The 26,927-nt window shown below is 39.4% G+C and overlaps 1 protein-coding gene across 5 annotated transcripts in view; it reads right to left on the bottom strand.

The window, feature by feature from the left end:
- The window catches only part of SEMA6A (semaphorin 6A), a 183,368-nt gene that overhangs the window by 52,322 nt on the left and 104,119 nt on the right, over positions 1–26,927 (bottom strand). For all 5 annotated transcript variants that reach the window (XM_044445818.1, XM_044445817.1, XM_044445814.1 and 2 more), the window contains 7 exons: positions 21,301–21,361; positions 19,589–19,651; positions 18,722–18,823; positions 11,167–11,257; positions 6,676–6,795; positions 4,699–4,787; positions 3,665–3,882 (listed from right to left, as the gene is read on the bottom strand). In XM_044445818.1, coding sequence (XP_044301753.1) covers positions 3,665–3,882; positions 4,699–4,787; positions 6,676–6,795; positions 11,167–11,257; positions 18,722–18,823; positions 19,589–19,651; positions 21,301–21,361 — 744 coding nt within the window. The remainder of the gene's footprint in view (positions 1–3,664; positions 3,883–4,698; positions 4,788–6,675; positions 6,796–11,166; positions 11,258–18,721; positions 18,824–19,588; positions 19,652–21,300; positions 21,362–26,927) is intronic.

Here is a 26,927-nt window from a genome sequence, read left to right on the forward strand (position 1 = left end):
GCTCATTCTATAAATTTAACACATTCTTGACACGACATTTTGTGAGCCCTGCTGGGTCTCCAGTTGCATCCCAGAAATGAGTCAGATGTTGGAGCAGATACATTTTGCATACACATCACTTAACCTGAAAGTTCAGCAAAATACTACTATCCATCCGTTGAAGTTCTAAGCATCATTCAGTTTTCTATACATTTCTGGCTGAGTTCCTGTGAGCAGGCATTTGCTTAACTCAGTCATGTAGAAAGAGGTTGCAAAAGCAAACATAACTTTGCCTTACTGCCACTAAAATTTAAATTCAGACTTTTGGATTATTTGCATGTAACCTAATAGCAGCAATCACTAAATATAATTATAGTCTTACACAAACACTTTGGAAGGGGCTTAAATGTTTCTTTTAGTCAATGACTTTCAGGTTATGAATTATTCATTAATCTGCCTTTGTTGTTTACCCGTGCTCTGCTGTAGTATGTTTCTGTCTGACTTAAGCTACACAATTCTGGTCAGATAGTAAGCAGCATCTGGGTGAGAGGTATAATCCTGATTTAAGGTAGTAAGTTATTATCAGATGTACAACCATTGGAATTTGGTTTTTAGATAATACTGAAAAGGTGATATAAGAAGACACTATGATACTGAATAATTATGCTGAGGATAATACTAAAAAGATAATACAACAAGACATTATTAGAGAAAAAATTAAGAAGACTATTAAGTAGATTGTTTAGGGTGCAATTCTATGCATGTTTAGAAAGAGAAAAATCCTAAATCTAGCAGTTCGAGGATTTTTTTCTGACATGCATAGAATCAAGCCTTTAATTAACCCCAAAATGACAGCAAAAATAGTGAAGTTGTACACATAAAGGTGGCTTTTGACATTCCAATATTTTGTTACTCTGCATGCATTCAAAGTAATCCATAAATGAGATTTATTTGTCATAACAAAAAAGATGAGCTCTGTATGAATCTCTGCTCTATCATCTCTGCTCTGAACTGGAATGCCTTAAGACTTATCCAGTATAATAATGCATTTCAGCCATATACTATTATTTGGTGTCCCAGTTCCAGAGAGACTGGCACAAAACTTATTTGCAGTGGAAGAGTCTCAGGATGTGTGGCTTTGTGCCACTTCATGGATAATGGTCCCTGCTCTCCTCCTCATGTGTAGAATGTGAACTTCTCAACAGGGTTTCATTCTTAAAACAATGATAAAGTAGCAGCTCACAAACGTAAGTTAAAACTGTAAATTAGGAATAGTAAAAAGTTATTTGACTGGGGATAAAAAAGCAGTAGTTTAGAGTGTCCCTTGACTAAATGTTACAACCAAGAAGGCCCTGTCCCTGGTCACTAGCCACCTTCTGGCAGATGACAGCAGTACTTGAAGGAGAGTTCCTATAAATGCACAGGTAGTGGCAGGTACTCATTTCCTCAGATCTCTTGCGTGCCAAAGTTCTGCTAGATAGCATTACCCTGGTGTCCTGCAGATGTTTTGGGCTATGACTCCTATCAGTCCGAATCAGAACAGCTATTGGTCAGGGTAGACAGGAGTTGCACTTCAAAAATCTGTTGGGCATCAGGTTGGGGACAGCAATATAAGGCTTAAACTAGTTTTCAGTAACAATTAATAGCTAGATTGTGTCTATACTTGTCTGCACTGATGTTCTCCTCTCATCTTTGCGGAATCCCATGGAGGGTACCTGTGTTTGCGGCTCAAAGGATAAGGACAGATGTTTAATTTTATCTGCATAGCTCTGGCCTGGATTCCATTTTGGGGGCATGGCAGAATGTGACAAAGTGAAGGAACCCACAAGCTGAATTTTACTTGTACATTTGCTAGTCAGGAGTTTGCTTAAACAACTGCTTAGTCTGTGGCATCTAGAGAAGGAAAAACAATCTGAAATGGTGAGGCGGTTGGAGGCAAAATGTACACAGTTGATCAGTTGCCGTGAAATAGTATTACTAATGAAAGCTAAACCTGGAAGTATATAAAATCAGTAAGCCACTAAGCAAATGTTCAAAAACATTAGATTCAATCCTGAATCCTTTTAGTGCTTCCCTTTCTCCCTCTTTCCCCTTCTGGCTAAATGAATCTTAGTTTTCAATGGGATGATTTTCTTGTAAATAAAAAGTTCCTCCTTCTTGTGTTGGTTGTATTTTTTGGTTCATGGTTTAATCATTCCCAAAGCAGTTGCTCTAATTTGGGCTTCCAATGGCAGCTATTAAGCCATGTCACCGACACTTTCTTCCCATTTCAAAGCAGTGGGAGGTCTGCCTTTGACCTTTGAGGTTACCCTTTGACTTCAGGTAGCCATTTCATGGCATGAGTACAGGAACAGAAGCACTCCCTCTTTTCCCAAATGTCCCTTCTAATCAAAAGCATGGGAAAGGAAACAGGTCCTTATGGTCACAGCAGCAATTGTACTTTAATTAGCATATTTGCTAAAGTTTCCCAGAGACCTTAGAAACAGGAAACCTTAGCACGTTTCCATAAATTACTAAGAAGCATGTAGCAATATACCAGCACTTACAAATTCTTAACAGATGAGGTGATACTGTGAACATTTTTTATTAGCTGACCTAAAAGCAATGGGTGTCAGAATAATGGTCCCTGTTACTTTTTATTCATTGCTTTTATTACAGGAGTAAGCGAAGGATACTGACATACTCAGGCCATCTGTTATGCTGGATGCTGTACAAAGAAAGAGGAAGACGTATCCATTCACAGAAAGGAAACTTGATTCTGTGATGAGGGAGAAGTGCTGCTACTTAGCATGTAGGATGTGATGCATGGGAAGTACAGTTGCTAGGAATGTATCCTGCTGAAATGCATTGGCCTTGTTCTGGAGTGCACTCTTGTTCCACCCTGAGCAGCAGGGTGGTGACTTATGGCTATCGCCTTTGTGGGGTTCACATATTTTTTTAAAAAAATGGTGAGAGCAGACCAATCAGTGAGTGATGCAAGCTCAGTCCACTCATACAATGCTCAGTCCCCTCATACAACTGAGAGAGCCAGTCTGGTCTAGCAATTAAGAGCATGGTACTGGGACTCAGGAAATTTCAGCTCTCTTCTTCACTCAGTCATTGAGCTAACTGGGTGACATTGGGTCAGTCACAGACTCTCAACCCAACCTTCATCACAGGGATGTTGTGAAGATAAGATTGAGAGGAGGAGAATTATGTAAGCTGTCTTGGGTTCCATGGAATGAGTAAAAGTTGGGATATAGATAAAATAAATAAAACTGGCACACCTCCCTTGGTGTGAGATGTGTGAACCACAAGGGCAAATGCAGTTGGACACAAAATACTGGAGCAGAGATTCACAAGGTCCCCCTTCACACTCTTGGAAGCACAAAAAGGGGATCTGTGAGTGCATACACTCCCAATCTTGCTAATTCTAAGCCACCATGTGTGAGAACTTAAAAGCAAAATAGTTTCTATTAAGTTGCACCACTAAGATAGCACTAAGATCATTTAGCACTATGCTGTCAGTGCCACTCCACAGTCAGTCAGCTGCAGAATTGTTAACTGTGGGTCCACATTTGGGTCAATATTAAACTCTGCTGCTTTGCCTATGAAAGTCCAACAATGCCTGTTCTATTTATTGCAATGTTTTCAAACACGGAGCAAAACAAATGCGGACCAACAAAATCTGTATTAAATTTGTTACCTGTTATAAGGGGTGGAGAAGGTTGCTAAGACAATATCTCGACCATTGATATGGATAACATCTGTAACTGCCTGCAGTATGTTAAAATAGAAATGCGAATCCCCAGGAACTGAACAGTTCAGTCGTGCCTTCAGGAAGGAAGTCCATTGTTTTTCCAGCACACGCTGAGATCCACCCATGTCATTCTTGCAAACCCGAGCTACTCTGGGGAAAACTACCTACAGTGAGGGAAAGAGGGAAGGAGGAATACAGAAATTGAAAAGAGTTCTGATTTTCTCTTCTCCTAAAAGATAGATATGACATTGTTGGGTACTTAATTTCATTCCATGTTTCCTATAATCTGTGACAAATAAACAGAAGAAAATTCAGCTGTGGAACTGTGTGCTGTGAAAGATAAGCCTGTGACATTTCATACACAGTCATAAATCCTTCAGGATATCTGTGCTCAGCCCATATGAAACTCATTTCTATGCAGACCACTCAGCTTTCCATTTCTACAAACAAAAGCACATTCTATATTTGAAATCCATGTGGCCTACACTGCCAGCCTCTGAGTCCTGTATCCTCAGCATTTTTTAAAGTATGCAAGCGTCATCAGGCTTTTATTTATGCCTTTCTTCTTTTTAACCTTGTAAGCTTTTTAATACATCCTTTCAATAAAGCTTTCATTGTTCTTTATGACATGGCAAGTCTGAAATTTCTTCCCATTTACTTCTGTTGTTCTCATGAAGGTCTTCCAAATACAGCTGCTTCTTTGCTTTAAAGTCAGACTTGTAATGATTATTTGGAGCTCTGAATTAATTCAATTTGCCATATGTTTTCCAGATTAATGGAGATATTTTTTTAAATGCATCTTGTCGCCATCACAAGCCAGAATGTTTTATATCAAGGCAATGCAATGCTGCATTCCAACCAACCTTTGGCATTAACAGCAGAATCCTCTCAAAACAATGACCTTGTCATTGTGATTAATGGCTCTCATTTCAAGGTCATCCCTGCCTTGTACTGGTCTACAAGGAGTTTTTGCCCCTTACCTTTCCCATGCTGTGGTATTCCACTGCTATTTCACGAAAGAAAAAATAGATATAGTCGCCGTAATCCACTGCATGGACAAAATAAGGCTCTGTAAGAAACACAAAATTAACTTACAGGTATGAAAATCTGAGCAAACACATTGAGATGAAAATTTAAATTCTGTTTATGTAGATGTTTAACTTCTGTGTAGACGATGTATGTAAATAGTTGGAAAACAATGGTTTGGAAAACATCCTAGATGCTATTACTATCGACTGCCATCACCATAGATCTGTGAAGCAACAACTGGTCTTTCCCACAAAGGGAGGATTGCTCGAACCCTATAGCTAAAGGAGATGACAGATAAAGCCTGAACTGAACATATACACATTATACCCGAACTGGGCATATATATACACATTTATCAGAATTAGGCCCCACTTCTGGTTGGTGAAAAAAAATCAAAATGCATTAGATAAAACATTTCATAGGGTTCACTTTAGACTAAAACGTGCTGTTATAGTCAAAACTCAAATATCAGTTTTCAAAATTTCTCTGGTAAATAAGCACTTTAGATGTAACTCAGTTTTTGCCCAGTTCAGGAAAAGGCCCTAAATGAGTAATCTAGCCTGGGTCTAATGGTTTCTGCAATTACAGAAAGACATGCAATGCAATTTGCGGCTGGTGTTACAATTGTGATAGCCCCAATCTTTCTCTTTTTTTTCTTGTTGCTAGCTGGTTTAGAAGATGAACCTGTGGTTTCTGAGGGAAACAGACAGACTAAAAAAATATAACATAATACAAAAATGACCAAAACAATAGTGAAAATGTTTGTGGGATATTTAAGTGAAGTAGAAAGAGAACTGGTAATTAGGAAACAAAACTCACAAGTTAATAGATACTGTCTTCACACACACACACACACCCCCATCATCACCTTGATATCTGAGGAATTCAGTATCCTCATACTTCCCAGGGCTCCTTTACTCTATCCTTTGTTCCAGTTGGCCTACCCCCAAAATTACAGTCTTCTGCTCTACTTTGTTCTCTTTCCTTGAGGGAAAGAATCCCGAAAGTAGGATAAATTAGGCAGTGTCATATATTAGAGATAAAAGTATTTGATTTGCATTATTCATTCTGAATGCAAAATCTGGATTCTTTTTATTTGCAGAAACAAATTTTTTCCCAAAGGAATTAATACATTGCCCATAGCCATCAGCAGAAATAGTAATTGCTTGCTTGACTATAAAAATACAACACTTTTAACAGAAAAAAAATTGGCACTAAGATCATCATCTCGAAACTGTGCGTTCTACCCCCCTCCCCCCCTCTCTCTTGCATTTTTGTCTACAAGCAAAAGCTCTCTTTTCACAATCACAGAATGCTATGTGGCACCCATTCATAATGCCTCTGGAAAAGAATGAATGGCAACATTCTTAACAATGAGGTTATTTAGAACATACAAATTGCCTAATTCTGCTGCACCCATTCAGTACTTCATGACAATAAAATGGAGGTTCTGTTATTTTATTTTTATTGATGGATCCTAACACTGCAGAACAAATTTTCTACACCTCATAAAGCATTGATAGTTACCGAGCCAAATCACAGGGAAGAGCTGATGGTCCCATCACTACTTCAAAATATTCCTTATCTGCTTCTCAGTCTATCCAGGCTTTAAAAAATAAAATAAAATTGGATGCACCTATTCTGGTGGCTCTTAAGGTTTTGTATCATTGTCTAGCAACTTGGGAGAGAAACAAAGCAAACCTGTGAAATAAATGTTCCAGTAAAAAAGGCAATTTAGTGCCCTCTAAACGAAATGAAGTTCAGCTGCCATATGCTTGAAACACCTTTTCTTTGCAGCAATCACTAAAAGACCGGACTGTAAAATAGCACAGTAAAGATAAGTAAAAAAGCACAGCAAGGTCTGTCAGGAATCCAAGAGTATAATCAAAAGTGTTGCCCTTGCTCACCCCCTGCTTTTGTTTACTTACCTTTCAACCATTTTGAATCATGTTTGACTGTCCGCAGAGTTGGGCTGTCTCCAAGGCTCCGATAAATGACTGCATCTATTGCAAGAAAGTCTGTCACAGTGGCAGAATACAGCTTTCCCTCTTTGGGATGGGGTGGGAAGAAAGAGAAATAAAGGTAAAGTTATATTTCTTCATTTTCGTATGATGTGAACACACAAAATAAGTTAATCCTAAATAGCCCATGGTGGGTTTATTAGAAAAACCGTGCTTAGTAACTGCTCCATTTTGAACATGTTCATCACTATTCTCTTGCTCAACACACCAGACCTACCTACAGCTACAACAATGCACAGAAATGTACTGTGATATGCACAGCCCAGTTAGAGTAAGGGATAAATTCATCCCTGTGTATATTCACCTGAAAAATAATTACTAGGCTTAGTTTTCATATTCAGGGAAGGTGAGGATGGGTATCCTCATTGATCTTTTGGGAATCTTGAGGGATGGAAGAATCTTATACCTATGTTTATTTTCATACAAGTGGTAGGTGGTCAGGTCATTTGTTAAGGAAGCTTCAGTTGTCCCAATAAAATGATAGACATTTAGAAAAATTTTCCCACCAGTACACTTGAGTTCAGAGATTTCAAAGGAATAGAGCTTCATTTACCCTCTGCAACAACTCTAATCAGAAGCAAATTACTACAACTGGAGCAAATAAGAAATGGCTGCTCAGAACTGTAGAAGAGGATTGGTTGGTATATGACAGCATCAACAAACTTGCTTTCTTTTACTCTAATTGCTCTAAGAGAACAATTTCAGGCAGCAATAATCCTCTCTTGTCATGGCTTTGTGTTTTAAAAAAGTGACCTGTTTGCATCTCACTCTAAAACATGCAGTTAAGTAATTATCCTCCAAGGTTAGCAGCAAATAACTATTTTGAAAATCTAAGCTGCAACCATGGCATGCTGTGCCATGGAAACCCAACAAGGATGGGTTGTTGGAGTGGTTTGTTAACCAAGAACTCATGCACTGCTTTAGGGTTATGGTTGGATTGTTCACCACATCAAGAATCCTAACCCTAATAAATATCAATGTCAACAACAATCCTCTTACACTGGGTTCATATGTCACAAAAACCTGCGAACGCGGGATATGTTATGGAGAAGGCACTTGCAAAATATAGTGTCTTATACAAAGAAATTAAGTAAGCCATCATGGGTCCATTTGTTTGTATGAACTGGGCTACTGCTACTTTTAGACATTAATTTGCATCAGTGCAGGGTCAGGCCCCATTCACTGGTCAGCACTAAGAGTTCGAGTCCAAAACATTTGGAACTCTGTCTGCTCACTGCAGGGGTAGGGTGCTGGGGATGGCAGTGTACAGGTGTAAATTATCAGCTTCATACTTGGCATGAATGATATACATGTATGAGCTCCTATTTATGCATTTATTTGGTTGGTTATGTTTACAGCCCTTGAGGAGCCCCAGGTAGCATATGCTCTTCCTCCAAGATCACCCAGTGAGCTTCATGGCCAAGTAGAACTTGAACCCAGGTTTCTCACACTCTAGCCACAGTAAACAATTTTACTTCCTGGCAAGTCTTAGCAAATCCTATGATTATATGTCTTCTGCACAAATCTGATAGACTCATCACATATACATGCATGCACACAAGAAAGAATTTCTCCTAAGCTGAGGCAGGTGAACAGATTCCTACGACTGCTACTTGATTTTATTTATTTCATTTTTATACTGCCCAATAGTCAAAGCTGAATGTCAACTGCATATTGATGGTACCTCAGCTCATACCTTCAGATAACCTTTCCCAGCAGTTTCATGTAGATGTTAAATAGCATAGGCAATAAAATGGAACCCTGCAGTGCCCTGTGGCAGCCTTCCCCAGTCTGGTGGCCTTTAGAGGCATTTGGACTGCAGCTCCCAGAATTCCCATCCAACAGGGCCATTGACTGGGAAGTCTGGGTGTTGCAGTCCAAACATGGCTGGAAGGCATAATGTTGGGGAAGGCTGCCCTATGGCATAACTGCCATGGTGCAGCACCACCTTCTGGATTGGCCAGTCAAGTAGGTGTAGAACCACTGCAATGCAGATACCATGCTTGATGGTATCAAAATCCACTAAGAGGTCTGGGGTAATCAACAGGATCACACTTCTCTTTCTCTCAGCAAGGGGCATCCTACAGCATGACCAAGGCAGCTTCTGTTCCAAAACCAGGCCTGAAGCCTGATTGAAATGGACCTAAAGAATCTATTTCATTCAAGAGTTCAGCCACCACCTGCTCAAGCATCTTGCCCAGAAAGGGGATGTTGGCTACTGGCCTATATTTGTCAACATCCTCTGGGTCCATGTTAGGCTTTTTCAGGAGTGGCTTAATTACATCTTCCTTTGTATTTATAGGCAGGATTTTAATGATTGTAAGCCGCCCCAAGGCTTATGCGAAGGGGGCGGCATATAAGCTGTCTAAATAAATAGATAGTAGATAGATAGATAGATAGATAGGCTGGTACCACCAAGGAGGCATTTACAGCCTCCTGGACCCAAGTACAAATGCCTCCCTTAGTTCTTGCAATAAGCCATGACGCTCAAGGGTCAAACACACAGCTGGTGGGCTGGACTGACCAAGCATCTTGGCAAAGCCTCAGGCCTCAATGAACTGGACCAGACAGTGCTCTGATGCCTCAGTAATTGCCATGTCCAATTCATGATGAATCAGAGCTAATCCTATTACTGATGTAATAAGACTTTACCATACATTACAGATTCTAAAAACATTGATGGGTTTTAATAAATTATTTAGAAAAATCCTGACATGTTTTTCCTAACTGTGAAATTCAGTAAGGAGGTTATCTTCATTTCTAGCTATATGAAAACTATTCATTTTTTCAGCTCAATGGTAATTTGCTTTTTTGATGGTTAAAACACTCCATGAGATTATTTTGCTATTTCCAGTTTCAGCAATGCTATTTGGAAAAGTTATTACATAAATAAATGTTATATTTGGCAGAGGACATTTTAGACAACTAAATTGCACTTCCACGTACTTTTTTTAGAAGAATACACTTTGATATTTATTTATTCTTGACAAACTAATGTTTCTCTGTGCACACACACACAAGATCATGCAGAACACAAGTGCAATATGACAAATTCAGGTTTTTTAAAGGAAAAAATAGTGCCATAATTCGGAAAAGAGGGAGCACACATACATGAAAAACATTTCATGATTTGATTTTGAACAGTACAAGTCAAAATAGAAAGCTTCATTCTTCATTCTAAATGTAAGTTGGATAGTAAGCTCCATTGGACAGAACTGCTCTTCTGTAAATCTGCACAGAAATTGGCACTGCACATGTGACCATTTTGCTGATCTGGAGACAGCCGAAGTAATCAAATACCTCATCAAGAGATGCAACAAAACAATGTCACCAAAAATGACCTATTAGTTATCCAAATGCTGTAAGCAGATACACAAATCAAAAACTTAACGTTGGGATATAAATTAGATGGAATAAAGTATCCTGGCTTTATTGTTTTGTGGATTTGTCTATTATGGTGCATGGCTGGCTGGGGCATCGTTGGAGTTGATATATGCATAGGAATCTGCCTTTAGTATCTTATGCAATGGAGCACACTTTTAATATTTATCAGGTGGGGTGTGCAAGACAGTACGTAGTCAACACTGGCTATTCCTTAGCTAGGCACCTGCTGGAAAAAGCTCCAAAAGGTTATTGCAGGTGGTTTCCATAATGCTACTGAATATTTTATAGGTACACTCAAAATGGGATCATTGGAAGTTCATGCTAACACAATTTCAGTAATGAGTCAATTTAATCTAAAAATCTATAAAGAACAAAATTCCAAAATGCCATTCCATAATCAATGGCCTAAATTAACCCAACTAATATGCACTCAATGTTTTAAACTACTGCAAAAAGAATTAAGAGTTAATTGCATTTCATTGCATGCATAATAAATCATGATTAAACCCACAGACCCCTCTCTTGCCACAGCTGGTAACAAAACATCAAGAAGCTTAATCACACCAGGTTTGTCCTTTTTTTATCCTTTCTATTTTATCTCAGAAAGAGTAGAACCACACACAGTAGTTGTTGATGTGTTGTCTGTTTCTTAAGAGGTGCAATTCCCTGCATGTTTAGACAGAAAAAAGGCCTACAACTCCCAGCATGCCACAGTTAGCAATGCTAGGGCATGCTAGGTACCCTCTTATATTAGTATACCTTTTACCATTGTAAGTAGGAAGCACTGGCTGAAAATGACTTGCAACAGGCAAGTCTACATTTTTCGCTTTTTATCAATTTAGTCCCAAGTGGACAGATCCACTAAAATGTTGCTTCTGATTCCTATTGCAGGTATACTCTTAAGTATATAGGTATAATATGGGAGCTTTATATACTTGCCATCTCGTGAGAATAGCTGTTACACAGTAAGTGGAACACTGTAACAGAATTTATTATTTTCCTCTTCTTCATTACCTGCGAACAATGCAACATTGGCGTGTTTTGCATCGTAAGGACACCTGGCCATCCCACTGAACTCATCTCCAAGAAACTCCAGAGTATCCATCTGAAAAACAAAGCAGAGCTCTCTCTTTAGGGATGACCAGAACAAGCTGCCCCTATCTGACTTCTCATGAGATTAATTTCAGTTCTCCCACACAACTTGCTTCTCAGCAGTTATTATTTTGTATTAAGAATACCATAACATTACAGTATTAAACTGCATCAGTTTAGATTCTAGAAACATCAAGAAAGCTTCCTTTATTATCTTCTTTAAGTCAAACCAACCCACATACTTCATAAGCAGTCTTGGTAGATATTTTATATGTAAAGTATAATTGCTGCTGTTGAATTGTTATTAAAGCAGCTTGTCATTCTGGCAAGTATATCAGTGGTACAATATAGTCCTGTGTTCACAATAAGGCATCTATGTGCACAGTGGTGGGAAGGGGCTAGTTTGTCCTAGGACATTGTTTTTATTATGTGCCATCAAGCTGTTTCTGACTTATGCAGGCCGTAAGAATGAATGCCCTCCAAAATGCTCTGTCCTGTGGCTTCCTTTCTGCAGTCAATCCATCTCAGACTTTGTCTTCATATTCTTCATCAGTCTTTGGCTTTCCCTAGCATGATTGTTTTCTCCAGTGAGTCTTGCCTTTCCATGATGTGCCCAAAGTATGACAGTCTCAGTTTTGTCCTTTTTGCTTCCAGGGAAGGTTCTGGCTTGATTTGATCTAGGACCCATTCAGTTGTCTGTCAGTCCAAGGTCTTGCAAATCTCTCCTCCAGCAACAAGTTTGCCCCATACTATAGGGGCACCAGCCCAGGCATGGGTTGGATCCATATTTTGCATGGGTGGATTTTCTCACCCCTCCATCCCATAGCAGCTCCTCCAGCCTCCTGAAAATGCTACACAAGAGCCTGAAAAATATGGTGTATTTGAGGGGGAGTGGAAATGAGAAAAATTAGGTGGAGGGACTTTCCATCTGTGGATCCTTTTCTCCTCAGGAAGTAAAACCATGGATCCAATTCCATAACTGCAACATGCATATGCAGATAGGTAGCATTCCACAACTAAAAGTTTCCTGCTAAGGGGAATGCTGCCTGACCTTTTTTCCTCCTAGGTCTCACTTTTTTCCTTCTAAGTCCCTGCTTTCTTTTTGCCATTTGCCTTTCAGGAGCACATTTGCTATGTTAGTTTCAGCCAGTGTGATACATAAATCCTCTTTCTGTCTGTCAAGAATTAATCTGCGAAGTACTTGTAAATCTCAGCCTTAAGTGTAACCCCTGGGAAACTAATTCTCCACAGGGTAGCAGTAATTATACAAATAACCATCTCAACACAAAGCAGAAGTTCAGCAGGTTTATAGTCAAAGCCACAGGGGAAAGCAGAGCGCCTATAGGCCCAGGAGTCGTGAATCTTAGGATTACTCAGCAGTGACTTCTGCTTTATTTGGGTTCTGATCCACCTAGCAAATTCACCTAGTAGAAGGTGCACATCTTATAAAAACAAAGCAAAAATCAGAGAGTAGATAATAAGCCATCTAAGCACCATCAGTCTCATCCAATCAGCTCTCCCACTCATGTGCTGAGAGACTTATTTCAAGCAATGGGTGATTTGTCATCATTTGTTTCCTGTCATGTATCTTCCCTCTCCAGACTTTCTGAAGGGAATTACTTGTGTGTATTCTAAGATGGAAAAGTATTTAGAACAATACTAAAAGGGAAGGAGGGGAGCTACTTAAAGTGTAGCATTCCAGGCTCATCTGCAGTTTCACTTCAGAGCCTCAAGAGATGACAGTAGCATCAGCCCAGCACATCAAGTGCTCTGACACCAGTTAGCCCAGGTGTTCCACTGACCTTCTAAAGGCCCCCGAGATGTTATCGTACAGGCTCCCTGACAGCATGGCAGCAGGTGAGGAAACCAACATAGGCCTATATATCATGAGGAATGAAACATCTGCAGAAGTAGTAAAGAAGGCCATTTATATTCCTTACATCCACGAAGGAAAAGAGGCACAGATTTGCATAAAATATGTAGCTTCCCAGATGGGAGACTCTGAGATTTGTCTGTCAAGTTTACTACACTGAGCAAAAAAGCATAATTTCTCACACTAATTTACTAAAAGCCTAATTTCTCACTATGGGACTCTTCACATGTAAGGGCAACCCATGAGTTAAATAAACTGTGGCCTGGCAGGGAGATGCAGGTAGCATACCCATCTCTTCCACTTTTACTCTACACCCCACAATCAGCTTATTCCTAGGTTACAGAACTTTACGTCCAAACTTGGATTGTTGGACTGTTTAGGCACTACAACAAACTATGGGTTAACTGTCAGGTTGTTTAGACCAGGAACTTTCCAGCTTTCTCAGTTTAGATGTTACAGTCTCCTACCTATGAAGGAGCTGATATAGGTTTATGGTGTAAAAGCATAAGTGGCAAGTGTGCTGGAAGCAGTATGCCTGCTGTTTCCCACTTCTGCTTGACAGCCCATGAGTCAGTTATCAATGGGTGACTGTTACACACAATGTTTGTGAGTCTCCCCAAGAACTGGTTAAGCCTGTGTACTTCAGCTGATATCCTTCTATTCTGATCATTAGTTTGCTTAGCTCAGGCTAGGGTGGAAGCTGCAATCACAGACCAGGGTGCCCTAAATAGCTACCCAGAGAACAGCAGGGGATGAGGGTGGAAGCATCGAACAGGCACAGGATTAGCACCTAGGCCAGCATAGGCAAGCTAAGACCTCCCAAGGCTGAGGCTGATCACCTCAGCATCTTCTCTTCATTTACTCTTTGGCTGCTTGGATGCATGGTTACAGATTTTCATTCTATTATGTTTACTTTTAAAACATACAGTCCTTTTCTACAACAAATGCTGCTTATTCCCAAGTAAACATGTATCCTATCCAAGTAGCAGGAACAAACTTCATTTTATTCTAATAGTCACAGTGATTATATTGTTTAAGCAAATATAAAATGGAAAATTAACATGCTTTTTGTTTTGCGTTTATCGGGTCTGGCAAAGTCCTTTTTTTGTTTTAATGTATCATGATTGTTGACACAGTTTTAAGCATGGAATAACCTTGTGATCAGGCATGGAGAATGTTAATTGTGTGCTTCAGAACTGGAGTAATAAAACATGATTGTGTAAAGTGGATCTCATAAGCCCAGGAAGTCCAAGGTCTAAAATTGCCTAGGCACATCAAAGTGTTTGCTGGAAAAAAAAAAAAAATAGAAGGAATTGGCTTATACAGGGCTATATGTTGCTTCAAGGTGCCAGAGCAAACAGCAGTGTTTACCAGCCCAGATGACTAGCACAAAGGCTGATATTTTAATTCCTGGACAGACCAAGAGGTGTTTAAGGGAAGATACCACAAAATATCTCCTGGGAATCCTTTGTACCTCCCTTGAGAGGCTCACTTCACACTTGGGAGAAGCTGAGGCTTGAAGTGACATCAAGATCAAGGAGCGCTGTTATGTGGTACTTGTAAACGTAAGAGTTAACAAGCAGAAATGTAAGTTATGTCAGAGTAGTGAATATAAATCATGGAATGCCATGTATCCCAACTGTATTCTTTAGGATTGTCTTCAACAATGGACATTCTACAGAGAGTGTATACTGTAAATGATACAGCAAACTTAAGTACATTTATGTATGTAGCAATTTGAGTCCCACATGTTTGTATAAACCTTATTGAAGAATTATACCCACTTAAAATAGAAACAATAATTGCAACCTAGGTTTTCTGTATTTTCTTCTTTTTTAAAAAAAAAAAGTATCTGCAAGGGAATGGATTGACGTTCTGAAAGGATGAGAGGAGTACTGAGCAAGATTATCACCGGCTGGAGCTGGCTTTGAAGCACAATTCTGTGGCATCTGTCTCTGGGAGTGTTGCAAAAGCTAGGTTTGCACAATCACTGGGAAAGCTGCTATGGCTTCTGAGATTGTGCAAACCATGCTAATGGCAATTAGCTCCTAAAAATAAACAGATCAGTGAAAATGGTGAAGCTCAGTCAGACTCATTAAAAAATTGAGCCAAATAAAGCAAGTCTTCTATGATGCTCTAGCAGTTCTACACACTACCAGAGAATTGCTCCAGAGCTCCTTGTGACAACTGGAGAGAGATGGAGGGTACCTTGAGGAAGCAGCAAAGTTTGACTTCCATATTCATCCTGCTGTGAATTTCTCATTCATCTGGAAACCAATAATCTGGAAACTCTTGCAATTACATGGAGGGAAAGGCTGGGGTACTATGCCACTTCTTGAAGGGATAGGCAGATTTTAGGCATGGGTGAACAAATACTGATATTTCTGAGGGTCGTAATAAAATGATAAGTAGAAACCAAAGAAAAAAAGTTTTTTTTACTAATGGAATGGGGTAGTGGTGAATTTTGGCAATACTTAAAATTAAGGTTTCCTAGTCCAACTATTTCTTGGTGGGGTAGGGAAGAGAAACATTATGTGCAATGCAACATTCATGTGGAATTCACTGAGGAAGGAGGTTATAAACAGGAAAGCAAAAGCACATAAAAGAGTGTACAACCCCTTCTGACAAAAGGAATTGTGTATTTTATTATTATTATTACATTTATATCCAGGAACCCACTGTGAGCCGTCCAGAGACTCAGTGTGATTGGACGGCCTAGAAATATCCCAAATAAATAAATAAATTCAAAATACCCAAGGAGAATTAGAAATTTCTTCTCAATAATTTATCCCCCACCCCCCTGGCACAACATTATGAGATAGCTTTTGCTGAGAGTCAGTGATTGGCTTGAGTTTCCCCAGCAAGTTTTACTTATTTACTCAGTTTTACTTAGTTGGAATAAGATTTTGGATCTTCCAAGTCCCAGTCCAACCATTATGTACCCTGGCAAATAAACATAATATCAAGGGTTCCTCTAGTGCGGAGACATATGTTGTGAATATGCAAATGTGTGCAAATTTAACTGACAGACAAATAGGTTAAGTATGATAATTAGTCAATTAGAAGTTGCATAATTGGATTACAGTTTTTCCTTGGCTGTTGCTCCTACTACTTTTTTCATTATTGCGTTTTACTACCACAGTTTTGTGGCAAATATGCCTCTAAATCTTCATCAGCAAATCCATCACATACAATGTATCCACACCCTAGAATTTTTGTAATGGCTTCTTGCATAAAATCCCTGAGTGTGGACCCAGTAAACATGAACCTCTATACCACAGCAGAAACTCACAGTTTCTACTGGCAGAATTGAGATTTTGTTCATTTGCAAAGCTGTTGAAAGCTTCCACCTCTGAATCAGGTAGGTGACCTTCAGCATCCTACAATACACCCTGATCCTGCAGTGGCTTTTACAGCTGAGCTTCTCGTCCATTTATATCACTATTGCAATAGGAACCCTGAAGTTGTTCCTGCACAATGTAAGTCAGTACTTTTTCTTGCTGTTGAAGTTTATTTTCTTCAATGTCAGAAAGAATGAACCATCTAATAGATGTTAATGAAAAACCCTGCAATGAGTTGCCGCTGCACAGAATTCTATGATTCTATGTATACTCCTGGTCAAGTGTTCCACATATTCTTTCAGGATAATCCCATCTCCTGCTCAAGCCCAGCCCTGTATCTCAGCCTCCATTTGGCCTTCTGTAACACTCAGCATTCTGTGACCACTGAACATGCTCAGTCCTCACTGGGTTGTTTTGGGAATTTTTGCCTCCTTAGTTTGTTTTTCCCCAAACCTATTTTTCTACCTCTACTAACTTTGGGGGGCTCCTTGAACAGACGGATAACTTCATTATTCTCTAGGGTTTTGTTTTGGCAACAATCCTGTTGGCTCTCATAACCTGAGTTCACCACTATAAAAACATTAACAGAATTTTCTGGGGATGAAAAGGGAATATTTTTAAAGGGGTGGCAAACCCATCATTCCGACATGCCACTTGGGCATTGGAGGAGTGACTGTCATTGGTGGTGGCACATGTGAGATTTGAAAGAGTGGCAGAGGGTTTTGCACTCTGGCCAAGTGGCTCACTAGCCAATCTCTACAAAATAATTTTGATGTTGGTCTCTTGGGTTCAGTTGACATGGAAACCCACCACTGACTGAACAACTTCTAGAACAAGCCATAGAGTATCAGGGTAACTTGTTGCTGAAAAACAGATCACCTTACAGGAAGCAGTGTGTGTTCAGGCAATACAACAAGCCACCTTGGCTAGTTAACAACAATGAGTAGTTGTGTTGTAGGAATCCAGTGAGCAAATCTTCCTTATTCTCATATAGGCTAGAGAGGATCCTTAGGATTGAGAGAGATTGTAAGTGGGGTCTGTGGTTCACTCTGCCTCAGATTCTAAGCCATTCCCTATGGAAATAGCTAGAAGCATTTTCAGTGACTGTGGGAAGATCAAGATTTGAACACTCAAAACTAAAATGACCAATAGCAAAAATATATTAAAAACAGAAATCAGTATTCCGATTACTCTTTGTGTTGTAAGCCGCCCCGAGGTTTCGGCAAGGGGCGGCATAGAAATGTTAATAATAATAATAATAATAATAATAATAATAATAATAATACTCTTTGGCAGGCTTCTTTTCCCTGGTCCACACACACTGGACACATGCTGCACAATTTATCTAATTACGCTCACTCCACAGCACAGGTTTTCCTAGCCCAACAAGGGGTGCAGTATGGATCACTTCAAAATGAGCCCAGAGCACATGGCTTGTTGTAGTGTTTTCTCTGGTAATCATGTAAATGCAACCACTATGTGTATGACTTCAGATGAACTTAGATGCCAAAAGTTACTTTACTGAGGAGCAATTTGGGAAGCTGATGAACAGTGGTTGATCAGTGCTGACTATTTATCTTCTCATGGGCCAGTTCCCTGCTTCTTCACTGCCTCTTCTGTGATTGCCGGGTTGAGCATAACACCCTAACCAGCCTCCTGCTTCCATATGGTTGAGCTAGCTGCAAATCCTTGGCTTCAGGCATCTCCTTTCAGGTCTGAACACTTTAATTAGCAACAACCAGGGGAATAACTTGAGTTTACTAAGCTGTAAGATATTGTTCCAAGTGACTACAAAGTATTATCAGGCTTAGACAGCAATAAATACCAGTTTCAAAAGGATTGTTAAAGATACCTAAACTGCTTTAGGCGCACTTTCATTTCAGATCAGGATTAAACCTCTCAATATTTAACACCCCTCCCTGCCACCAGCTGCAGCCCTAAGCCCTGTAGGGCTCTGATGCACACCTGAGCAAAGCTTTCCCATTTACTTCAGTGTTGAAGAACATCCTGTGCAATCAGTGGACTATGTGAACCTAAACTATCTCAGCAGTGCAGTGTGTAAAAACTTTGCTTCAGAATCAGTAAAGTTAACCTAAAGCAGATAAACTGGTTTATCTTTCAAGATAGTTTTGCATTTCTTTGGTGAGGTGGAGATTTATTTGAATGCAGTTCTAATAGATACCAGAACTTTTGAAATTCAGACAATTCTGATATGGCAGAATCTCTCAGACAATGTATGCTTTCTTACAAATGCCATGCATACCTTATAATTCCTGCAGGAAGGACTGAAGGCATTTGTCCCACAAATAAATAATGTATCATCACTTCTTTTTAGAAGAACCTTAATAAAGTTATGACATTCATCCTGCAAAAAGAAAAAGGAAAGAAAGGAAAAGAACTAAAATAGTAGTTTAGAAAATGCATCACAAATATTCTTTGTTGATTATCATGCAAAGACTATACATCCACAGAAATTTTATTCCAGCATTTCTGATTTCTTTTTTAAAACAAGGTAGCAAAGAATTTTCTCCTAGGAATATGAAAACAAAGTGATTGTTAGGAATGGTAGCATTACATTTCTCCCCTAGTTGTTGTTCATTAGATAAAATGCATTTTGATAGGATTGCATGACAAAAGGGTAGGACCTCACTACTTCAAGTACCAATATGGTGGTAAAATGCTAGCAAAAGGACAGCAATTGTATTTGATCTAACTTTATCCACAGTTACTCATGTTTTGCATTACAATAACATTTGTCGGAGATTATTTCTGCCTCTCCTGTGCCTTGAAAAAGAAGCACACATATTATGCCAGTTCCCAGTGGAAAATGGACAGCAGTGTTTAGCTACCTAAAATAGCATTGAACTATGCCAGTACACCTTGCAAAGTCCCTAATCCCCTCTGCTCCTAAGTATTTCATGATGTTACTGCAGCTACTGTCATAATGTTTCGTCACACTGCAAGCAAACTATTTTTGCAAATTAAAATCTTCAATATGCTGATGGAAAAAAGCAATTACTAGCTTAGAAGTGAATGGCATGATCCATTCCTAATCATGGAGAGCGGTCTGAGATAACCGTCAAGAAACTAAACAAAAGTGGCAGCTGCTGGAGAAATGAAAATTGCTTACCTTATGTTTTCCCTTCATTCTGCATGTGTCTACATCGAGCTGTCTGGATTTCCACGTCAATTTCTGCAAGGATCAAGAAAGAAATCAATTAGCGCCCAGAGTTGTTGTGTTTGATTTCAAAAGCAAGAGTCCCCTAGGAAAACTAGCTGCTGAATATGAACATATTGAAAGCTTTCTGCACTTTTGCCATGGTTGATTTATCCTAACAATGGAAGGCCATGGAAGCAGAACCCTTGCTTAGTTTTGATTGGCACCTAGTAAAGTTGAAACATTTTTCATTATTTAAGAAAAATAGCATTTTTGCCAGGTGGCATGGTTATATATCTTTTATTGTTCTTTGTTATAATGGACTGTGTATTTCCATCCATCCATAATAAAAATAATAATAGAGGTAAACAGATACAAAAGTATTCCCTTCTTAATTTATTCCCATAAATTAATGGTAAATTACCATGTCATAATACTGTTTCTGATGAGCTACAGACTTTCCATTTATTAACTCAAAGTGTGCCTGGTTCACTATTTGAACCTATTACAGAGTTGCAATGACATATAATCCAAGTTATCTGTGTTAATTATAGTTGATTCACAGGTTTCTGTATCAGTGATGGAGTACATGCTTTACACACAAAAGGTACCAGGTTGAATCTTTAGGTAGTGCTAGGAAAGACTCCTGCTTGGAACTCTGCAGGGCAGCTGCCACTCAGTGTCAGCAATACTGGGCTACATGGATCAATATTCGTTGCTCTTTAAACTAGGTTTTAGTTCACAAGCAGATCAGTTTTAAGCTACTTGCCCTTAAGTGGAAGGGAAATGTTGAGAAATAGAGCCATTTATAGATATACTGTCTGAGAAGCTTGGTGTTGTAGCACTGAGGAAGTAAAGTAAAACCTCATTAAGCCACATTATCCATGTGCCTTAAAATACTGATAGTTATATTAAGTATTTGGGCAACATTTCCACCCAACAAAGAAATCTATTATTCAGTTGTTAAGAATTTTTAGACCTTGAGTGGCACAGCAATTTTTTCACTGCATCCTGGGTCTACTACTTTATCCCTAAATTTAGAAGTAGTGTCATTTCTGCATATGATGTCAATGATCATTTTTAGGGTGCCAGAGGCATTCCTGGTAGAAAAATGAACTTTTTCTCCCAATTGTTTTTCAAAACATCACATCAGATATGAATTATTTAATGGAGAGCATCAACAAGAAGCAAATTTTCATTTTCTGTCTTAGTTTAACTTGATTACAATGGATATTTGTATAGGGCTAGTGAAGAGACTATTTTATTTAGCATATAGTGACTTGACTGGATATAACATTTCACTCAAATGTTTAAGCAGAGTTTGCCTGCTTAAAACTAGGACTTAAAATCAACTACTAGAGTCCTGGCTATAAATAGAAAAAAATCTGATAAGTTTCTTTGCTGAGAGCAAGCATTCTATCAGATGTTTATAATGGACAAGGCAGCTCTGTCAGTCTTTCTCAATCTGGTGCACTTCAGATACATTAGATTACAGTTCCTGGCATTCCCCAAGCCAGTGGCATTAATTGGAAAGGCTGTCCTATGTGATTAATATGCATCATCTTCTTTGATTGTTGCAACTTTAAGTACAATGATGGAAAGCTGTGTTGACCAACTCCCCTTTCCCTACTGATCCTGTTTTAGTTTGTGTGCCCTTGGCTTGTGAATGATAGAATGCTACTTACTTTGCTAAAATAAATTTCTTCTGTATGTGAGGCATCCATATCAACTGTATAAATATGGTCCCTGTAAACAAAGTGGAAAAAAGGAATGTCAAGATAAATTCAGACAGTTCATTCCCCCCCCCACCCCCAGAAGGAATGATAAATCATTGGCATGGGTAGTGAGCAGGTGCTAAATACGATAATATCAAATGAATTAGGAGTCATACCTCCTGCTACCTTTCTTTATGAAAGCCAGAAACTCAATGTGAACAATTGTTCTAAATATACCTGCTGTGAAAGAGGGCTTTACTGATTCATTATCCTTGAGCACAACTATTTTGATAGACAGGTGAAGTACGGATCAAATAATTAAACAGAGAGAGCCTGATAACTTGAAAAGGTGCAGGTTTCTCAAGAGTGCTATTCAGAAAAAAAAGGTTCTTTCTGTGGCCCATAAAAGCGCAATGCTTATCAGCCCAGAATGAGTAGGATCTACTGCAAGGGTCAGCAACATGTATCCTGCAGTATGCTTGGTGCCTCCCCAGCTTCTTTTGTGCTCCCCTACTGAACCCCATCCTACTGAATTTTCTGCTAAAATTTGGCATGGCATTGACAAGAAAAAAGTGTAAATTTTTCTTGAAACAAGGAGTATGGGGAGCATAAAGATTATTTTCAAGGGAAGTTGCCATTTATTTTTGTTTCTGTCATAATGAATTTTGATGGCAAACTGATAGTCCAGGGCTGCAGGACTATGGGCCCAGTATGGGGTAATGCACACCTCTAGGAAATCTACAAATTTCTACCAGAAACTTTGCCTTAAAAAAAGTTTTCTATTTTAATGAGAAAGCAATTTAATCATTTCTCAAATTTAAATATTAGTCTTCCCCTCCTGAACATGGGTGTTTCCTTTTTACCTCACAAAATTAAACCACTCCAGTTTGTACCATAACTGTCAGCCCTTCAATTTATCATGGAAATTTCATTTTTGTTTCCTGCTTTGATTTGTGAGGGTGTGGATGGGCCAAGGCAGGATGTGTTGTGAGCTAGGGTCCTTCTCTGTAAATACACTACTCCAGAACTCTTTTTTCCAACAGATTTCATTGTTACATGCCTCTGAGTTCACCCAGAGTGAAACTCTGAACCCTCTTTAGCAATCATTCCCTTGCATTTTTATAACCCTGTCAGTGTCTCACTCCAGGAGGCAGGATGCTGTGTAATCGTGCTTGCCTGTGCTCTTCCTGTTTTCCTTCCAACTGAACCTAACAGCCAGTGCCACTTCCTGAGGTGGAAGGACTTTTATGTCCAACAAATTACTGAGCTCTCTATCCCCACTCCCCTGCTCCCTATCCCCACTCCCCGGCTAGTCTATGGCTCCACCTCCTTGTCATGGATTCGTAGACTAGTGCTTCCCCAAGCACAACCTGTCAATCCCTCCTCTTCTCCTATCCCTTAATTCCCACAGGTCAATTGACCCAGAGTTTCCTCCGCATGAACTACCAACTCCTCCTGCTCTGTCTTCTCAGACATTCCCTGTCCTTGGTCTCCAGCTTGGACACGCTGAGATTCTCATCAGGCTGGGCAGCTGCTTGTGTGCACGCAGCAAATGTAGTATGGTGCATGTGCACAACAACAGTCCAGGAGAAAGGAACATTAATGGAAAGAGGGATACAAGACAAACTGTCCATTGGGAAAGTTGCTATAATCTCATACTTAGCCTCACATATCACTACTGTTGGTTACACAAAATACCCTTATATGAGTGCTTTATAGATATTTAAAGTAAAGCAAAGCTTGAAAAATGTACACACCTGGAATAGAAGAATGAGTTAACAGTGTAAATGATTCTCTTATGTGTCTTGGCACCTTAACATGGTTTAGCAAACATATTTATATTATTGCTTATCAGAGGGGTCAGAAATCTGTGGTTTTCCAAGTGTTGTGGCCTGCAGCTCCAAGCAGCCCTAGTCACATAGCTGATGGTGAGGGAAGCCAAAGCTGTCCAACCGTGGCTTAGAAAAGAAATTGCAGTGTCAAGGTGAACCCCATTCAGGCCTGTGGGCAATGGCTATTATTGAATGACTCCACAACACATGCAGAGGCTGCAAAGCACCGGCAGAACTCTGCATATGAAAAACCATCCTTGTTTTCTTTTATGAGCAGGCGTTCTTTGTGCATTGATGCGAATCCTTGTGCACGAGGAGCTCTTGACCATGTCCATACCCCAAAATATGAATTGTACAGATGCGCTTATTATCCAGATGCCTTAAGATCTTTTGCAAGGTTCTAGGATGACATTCAGTGTGCCATTGTTGGCTATCAAAGGCTGTAAGGAGACTAGGCTTTATTCTCTTTTCCCCCTTCTCTGTAAGAAAGGCACAATGGATATGTGTTTTGAATGACAGTAGGGATAAGGAAAAAGGTTGACAACAACCTAATTTTTAACCTCCTTGTTTTGCTGAAAATGGAGTTTTGTTAAAAATTACATTCCAGTTCCTCTTCAAAGCAAAGAACAGGGCCATGCAGTGCCAGTGTGATTATTTTTACACAAACCCCTTCTGTGATGAGCCAGATACAAGGACATTTTCATCTTGGAGGCAGGAAAACAAAATACCACTCTTTGAAACATTGAAGGACCTACTATACATTGGAAGAAAAAATAGAGGTGTGCACGGGGCTGGTTTTTCGAAGTTGCCCACCCTCTCCTCTGTCACATTTAAAACAATATGAACTCCCCACCCACACATCCCATTCAGGTAGCCTTGCTGATGAAACTGAATGATCTTTGGCATTAAAGGGGTCTGCAGAAATTGGTTGAAAGGACTATCTGTACACACACATTTTCCAATTTTAAGATCTCTGCTGTCAAGATTAGCTTCTTTTATCAAGCTTTGGAGGAGGCAGGTTAGCTTCTAGCTAAATCAGACAAAAACATTCCTTGCTGAAAGATGCATAATGAGCACCACTCTTCCCATATGGAGAAAAGGGGTAAGCCTTTTCATAGAAACAGGCTCTCACAATTCTTCTGTCTACCACTGCATTGGAGGCTGTGTGCTTTGCAAGATGCCAAACTCTGTGTGCACGTGTGCGTATGTGCACACTCTTTTCATATGTTTCCCATTCTCCTGCAGAAACTGTCATTTACTTTCATGACAGGTTTAATGGGTTGGCTTATTATTTGCTTGACTTCACTGGCAGAACTGTGATCAGAGGTTGGTACCAGAGCAGAATTTTTACAGCAATCTCTGGTGTGCTCTCTCCTGCCCCAGTCCCCTCTGTTGCCCACACAAAGTGGTATATTTTCCACTATTAAGCTGCTATGGAAAAGTAGCAAATAAATAAATAAGAAGTAAATCTGAATTGTAAATGAGCAAGTGATTATTATGCACTGGCAACATCTAAAAAATGTTCCACTTGCCCTCTTTTTCACAGTTCTGTATATGTTAATTACCAGTAAAAATGAATGCAGTAAGATTTCAAAACAGGCTTGGGTTGCTAAGCTCTACTCTAACCACATGGTAACTGTGGCTCCTTATAATGACTTAGTGACTGGTTTGCCAAAAACCTCCAGAAAAAGGAACATTTCTGATCTGAACTAACTGGATGAAATCTGATTTCCAGATAACTGGAAACCATTCTCATGTAGCCCACTGAAACCACACAATGGCCAATACTGAAAGCACTGCCAAGGACTAGATAGACTTTGCTCAACTGCTAACAGTAAACAACTGGGCTTTTCTGTTTCCCTGGTGCTGCCCAGCAACTCTCCTACCCCTTCTGTGTGGAGAATCTGTGTAGCTCTTACTAATTAAGCTATTCTTTACACAAATCGACAATCTTAACACTTCCGTTTTTCCCACCTCCAGTCAGCAGATTGTTGCCATGGCATTATTATGTAAGGGAAGGAAACTGAGATAATCCTGGCTCCGGTCGACCCTTGGCCACTTATTGCAGCTGTTAGACTTTCAGAACTGCAAGAAGTTCAGATGTTTACTGGGGAAAAAAACCCTCCCAAATCTTCAAATACCTTTGAGGAATGACAGGTTACTGAAAAGTGCAACAGGAGAGAGAGCAGGGCACACTGTACATCTGAAAAGTGTGTGTGTGAAGCTGGCAGGAGGAGAAGAGCAGAGAGAAAATGACACTTCCCACAGCTATAAAAGGAAATGTTATTTAATTATTCAAATTTTGCTTGTCCTTCTCGTCCTTCTCTGTTCAACACTTGTCTCATGTAATCAAGCTGATCAAACTTCTCCAATTCAGTCTTTTCAAGAATATAGAGTATATAGAATATATAACATTTTGGCTCAGCTTTTGAGAGTTCAGCTCTTAATAGCTGTGTAAGGTTAAGCATCTAGGCCCTTTGCAGCTTACAATTTAATGACATGAATTGCTCCAAGGAATCACTGATACTTTAGAAGATCCCACGTGGGAACTATTAGTATATGTTACCAGCTCAGAAAAAGACACTCTTATTGAGGTTTCTTCAAGCTAGTTACAAATGAAAGAGGCTTTTCAGTTTTTATTCTTAGCATTCTATTGGTGCTAGGTCTTGTGTGTGTAGAGGTCACACTAAGGGCCACAAAAACCTGGATGCAGTTCTCAATGTCCATTAAATGAAACACAAAAAAACATCTGGTTTGTTCTCTTTCAAGATGAATACAATCATTGCTTCACTGAGTAGATTTCCACTATTAATAATGGAGCAGATGCTGCCCCGGATGTCTGTTGCACTGTGTCCTTTCTAGAAGCAAATGTAGTTTATGATTGCCTTTGTAAACCTCCATTTGTATCACATCATACCCTTCTTCTGTGACAATTAAGAAAATGGCATAATTGTGATTTTTCAGGTCTCAACCTTTTCTCGGAAATTACTGAACATTCTGGAGAACTAACTTCCAAGCAAACACTGAGTGATGGATTTCCTGAATTGCCTCAACAAATGTTAATCATTTGTTTTTATTGTTTTAGGTAATTGGATACAAATGTATACTTAACATCACTATATTTAGACAACTAAAAACACAAAACAAAACAAAACAAACCCCAACACAGTGGAAAAGAACATCTGATATTGTAGCTCAGGGATTTATGCCAAGAACAGTTTCAATTAATGCCTTTACAAAGCTATTTGATGAACACCTCTGATTAGATTCATATTTGCCACTGTGCCTGGGTTTGTTCTACAACCACCAAAGGAGAAATAGAGGTGTAGGTATAAATTTTCATTCACACTAATTATGCAAAGATGACTCACTTTCTAGTTTCTTACCTAAAGATGAAAGTGGTCTGTGTTCTGAAATTTTGCTTGCTACATCAATTCTTAACTTAGCAAGGGATTTCAAGTGGCATTTGGAACAAAACAGTTTTATATAATGTTACTGCAGGTAGCCAAACAAAACTTAAGAGTAGACCCATTGGAATTAATAGGACTTAACTTAGACTTGATTAGTGGGTCTAGTCTAAAAAAGACTGTATCTGGATACAACCCATGCAAATTTTGTATTGGTATTGGTAAGCACCATAGGCTGAAGATTTTGGAAAGCCCTTGGACATCTCCCTGAGTGGGCTGAAAAGGAGAGAAGAGGGAAACTGGAGGATCCTGCTCTAGAACAACTGAAGTGTGTTACTCTACCTCCTTATTCTTGCCA

The sequence above is a fragment of the Varanus komodoensis genome, unplaced genomic scaffold (genome assembly GCF_004798865.1).
Source record: "Varanus komodoensis strain SLA01 unplaced genomic scaffold, ASM479886v1 scaffold5, whole genome shotgun sequence".
NCBI classification, from domain to species: Eukaryota; Metazoa; Chordata; class Lepidosauria; order Squamata; family Varanidae; genus Varanus; species Varanus komodoensis.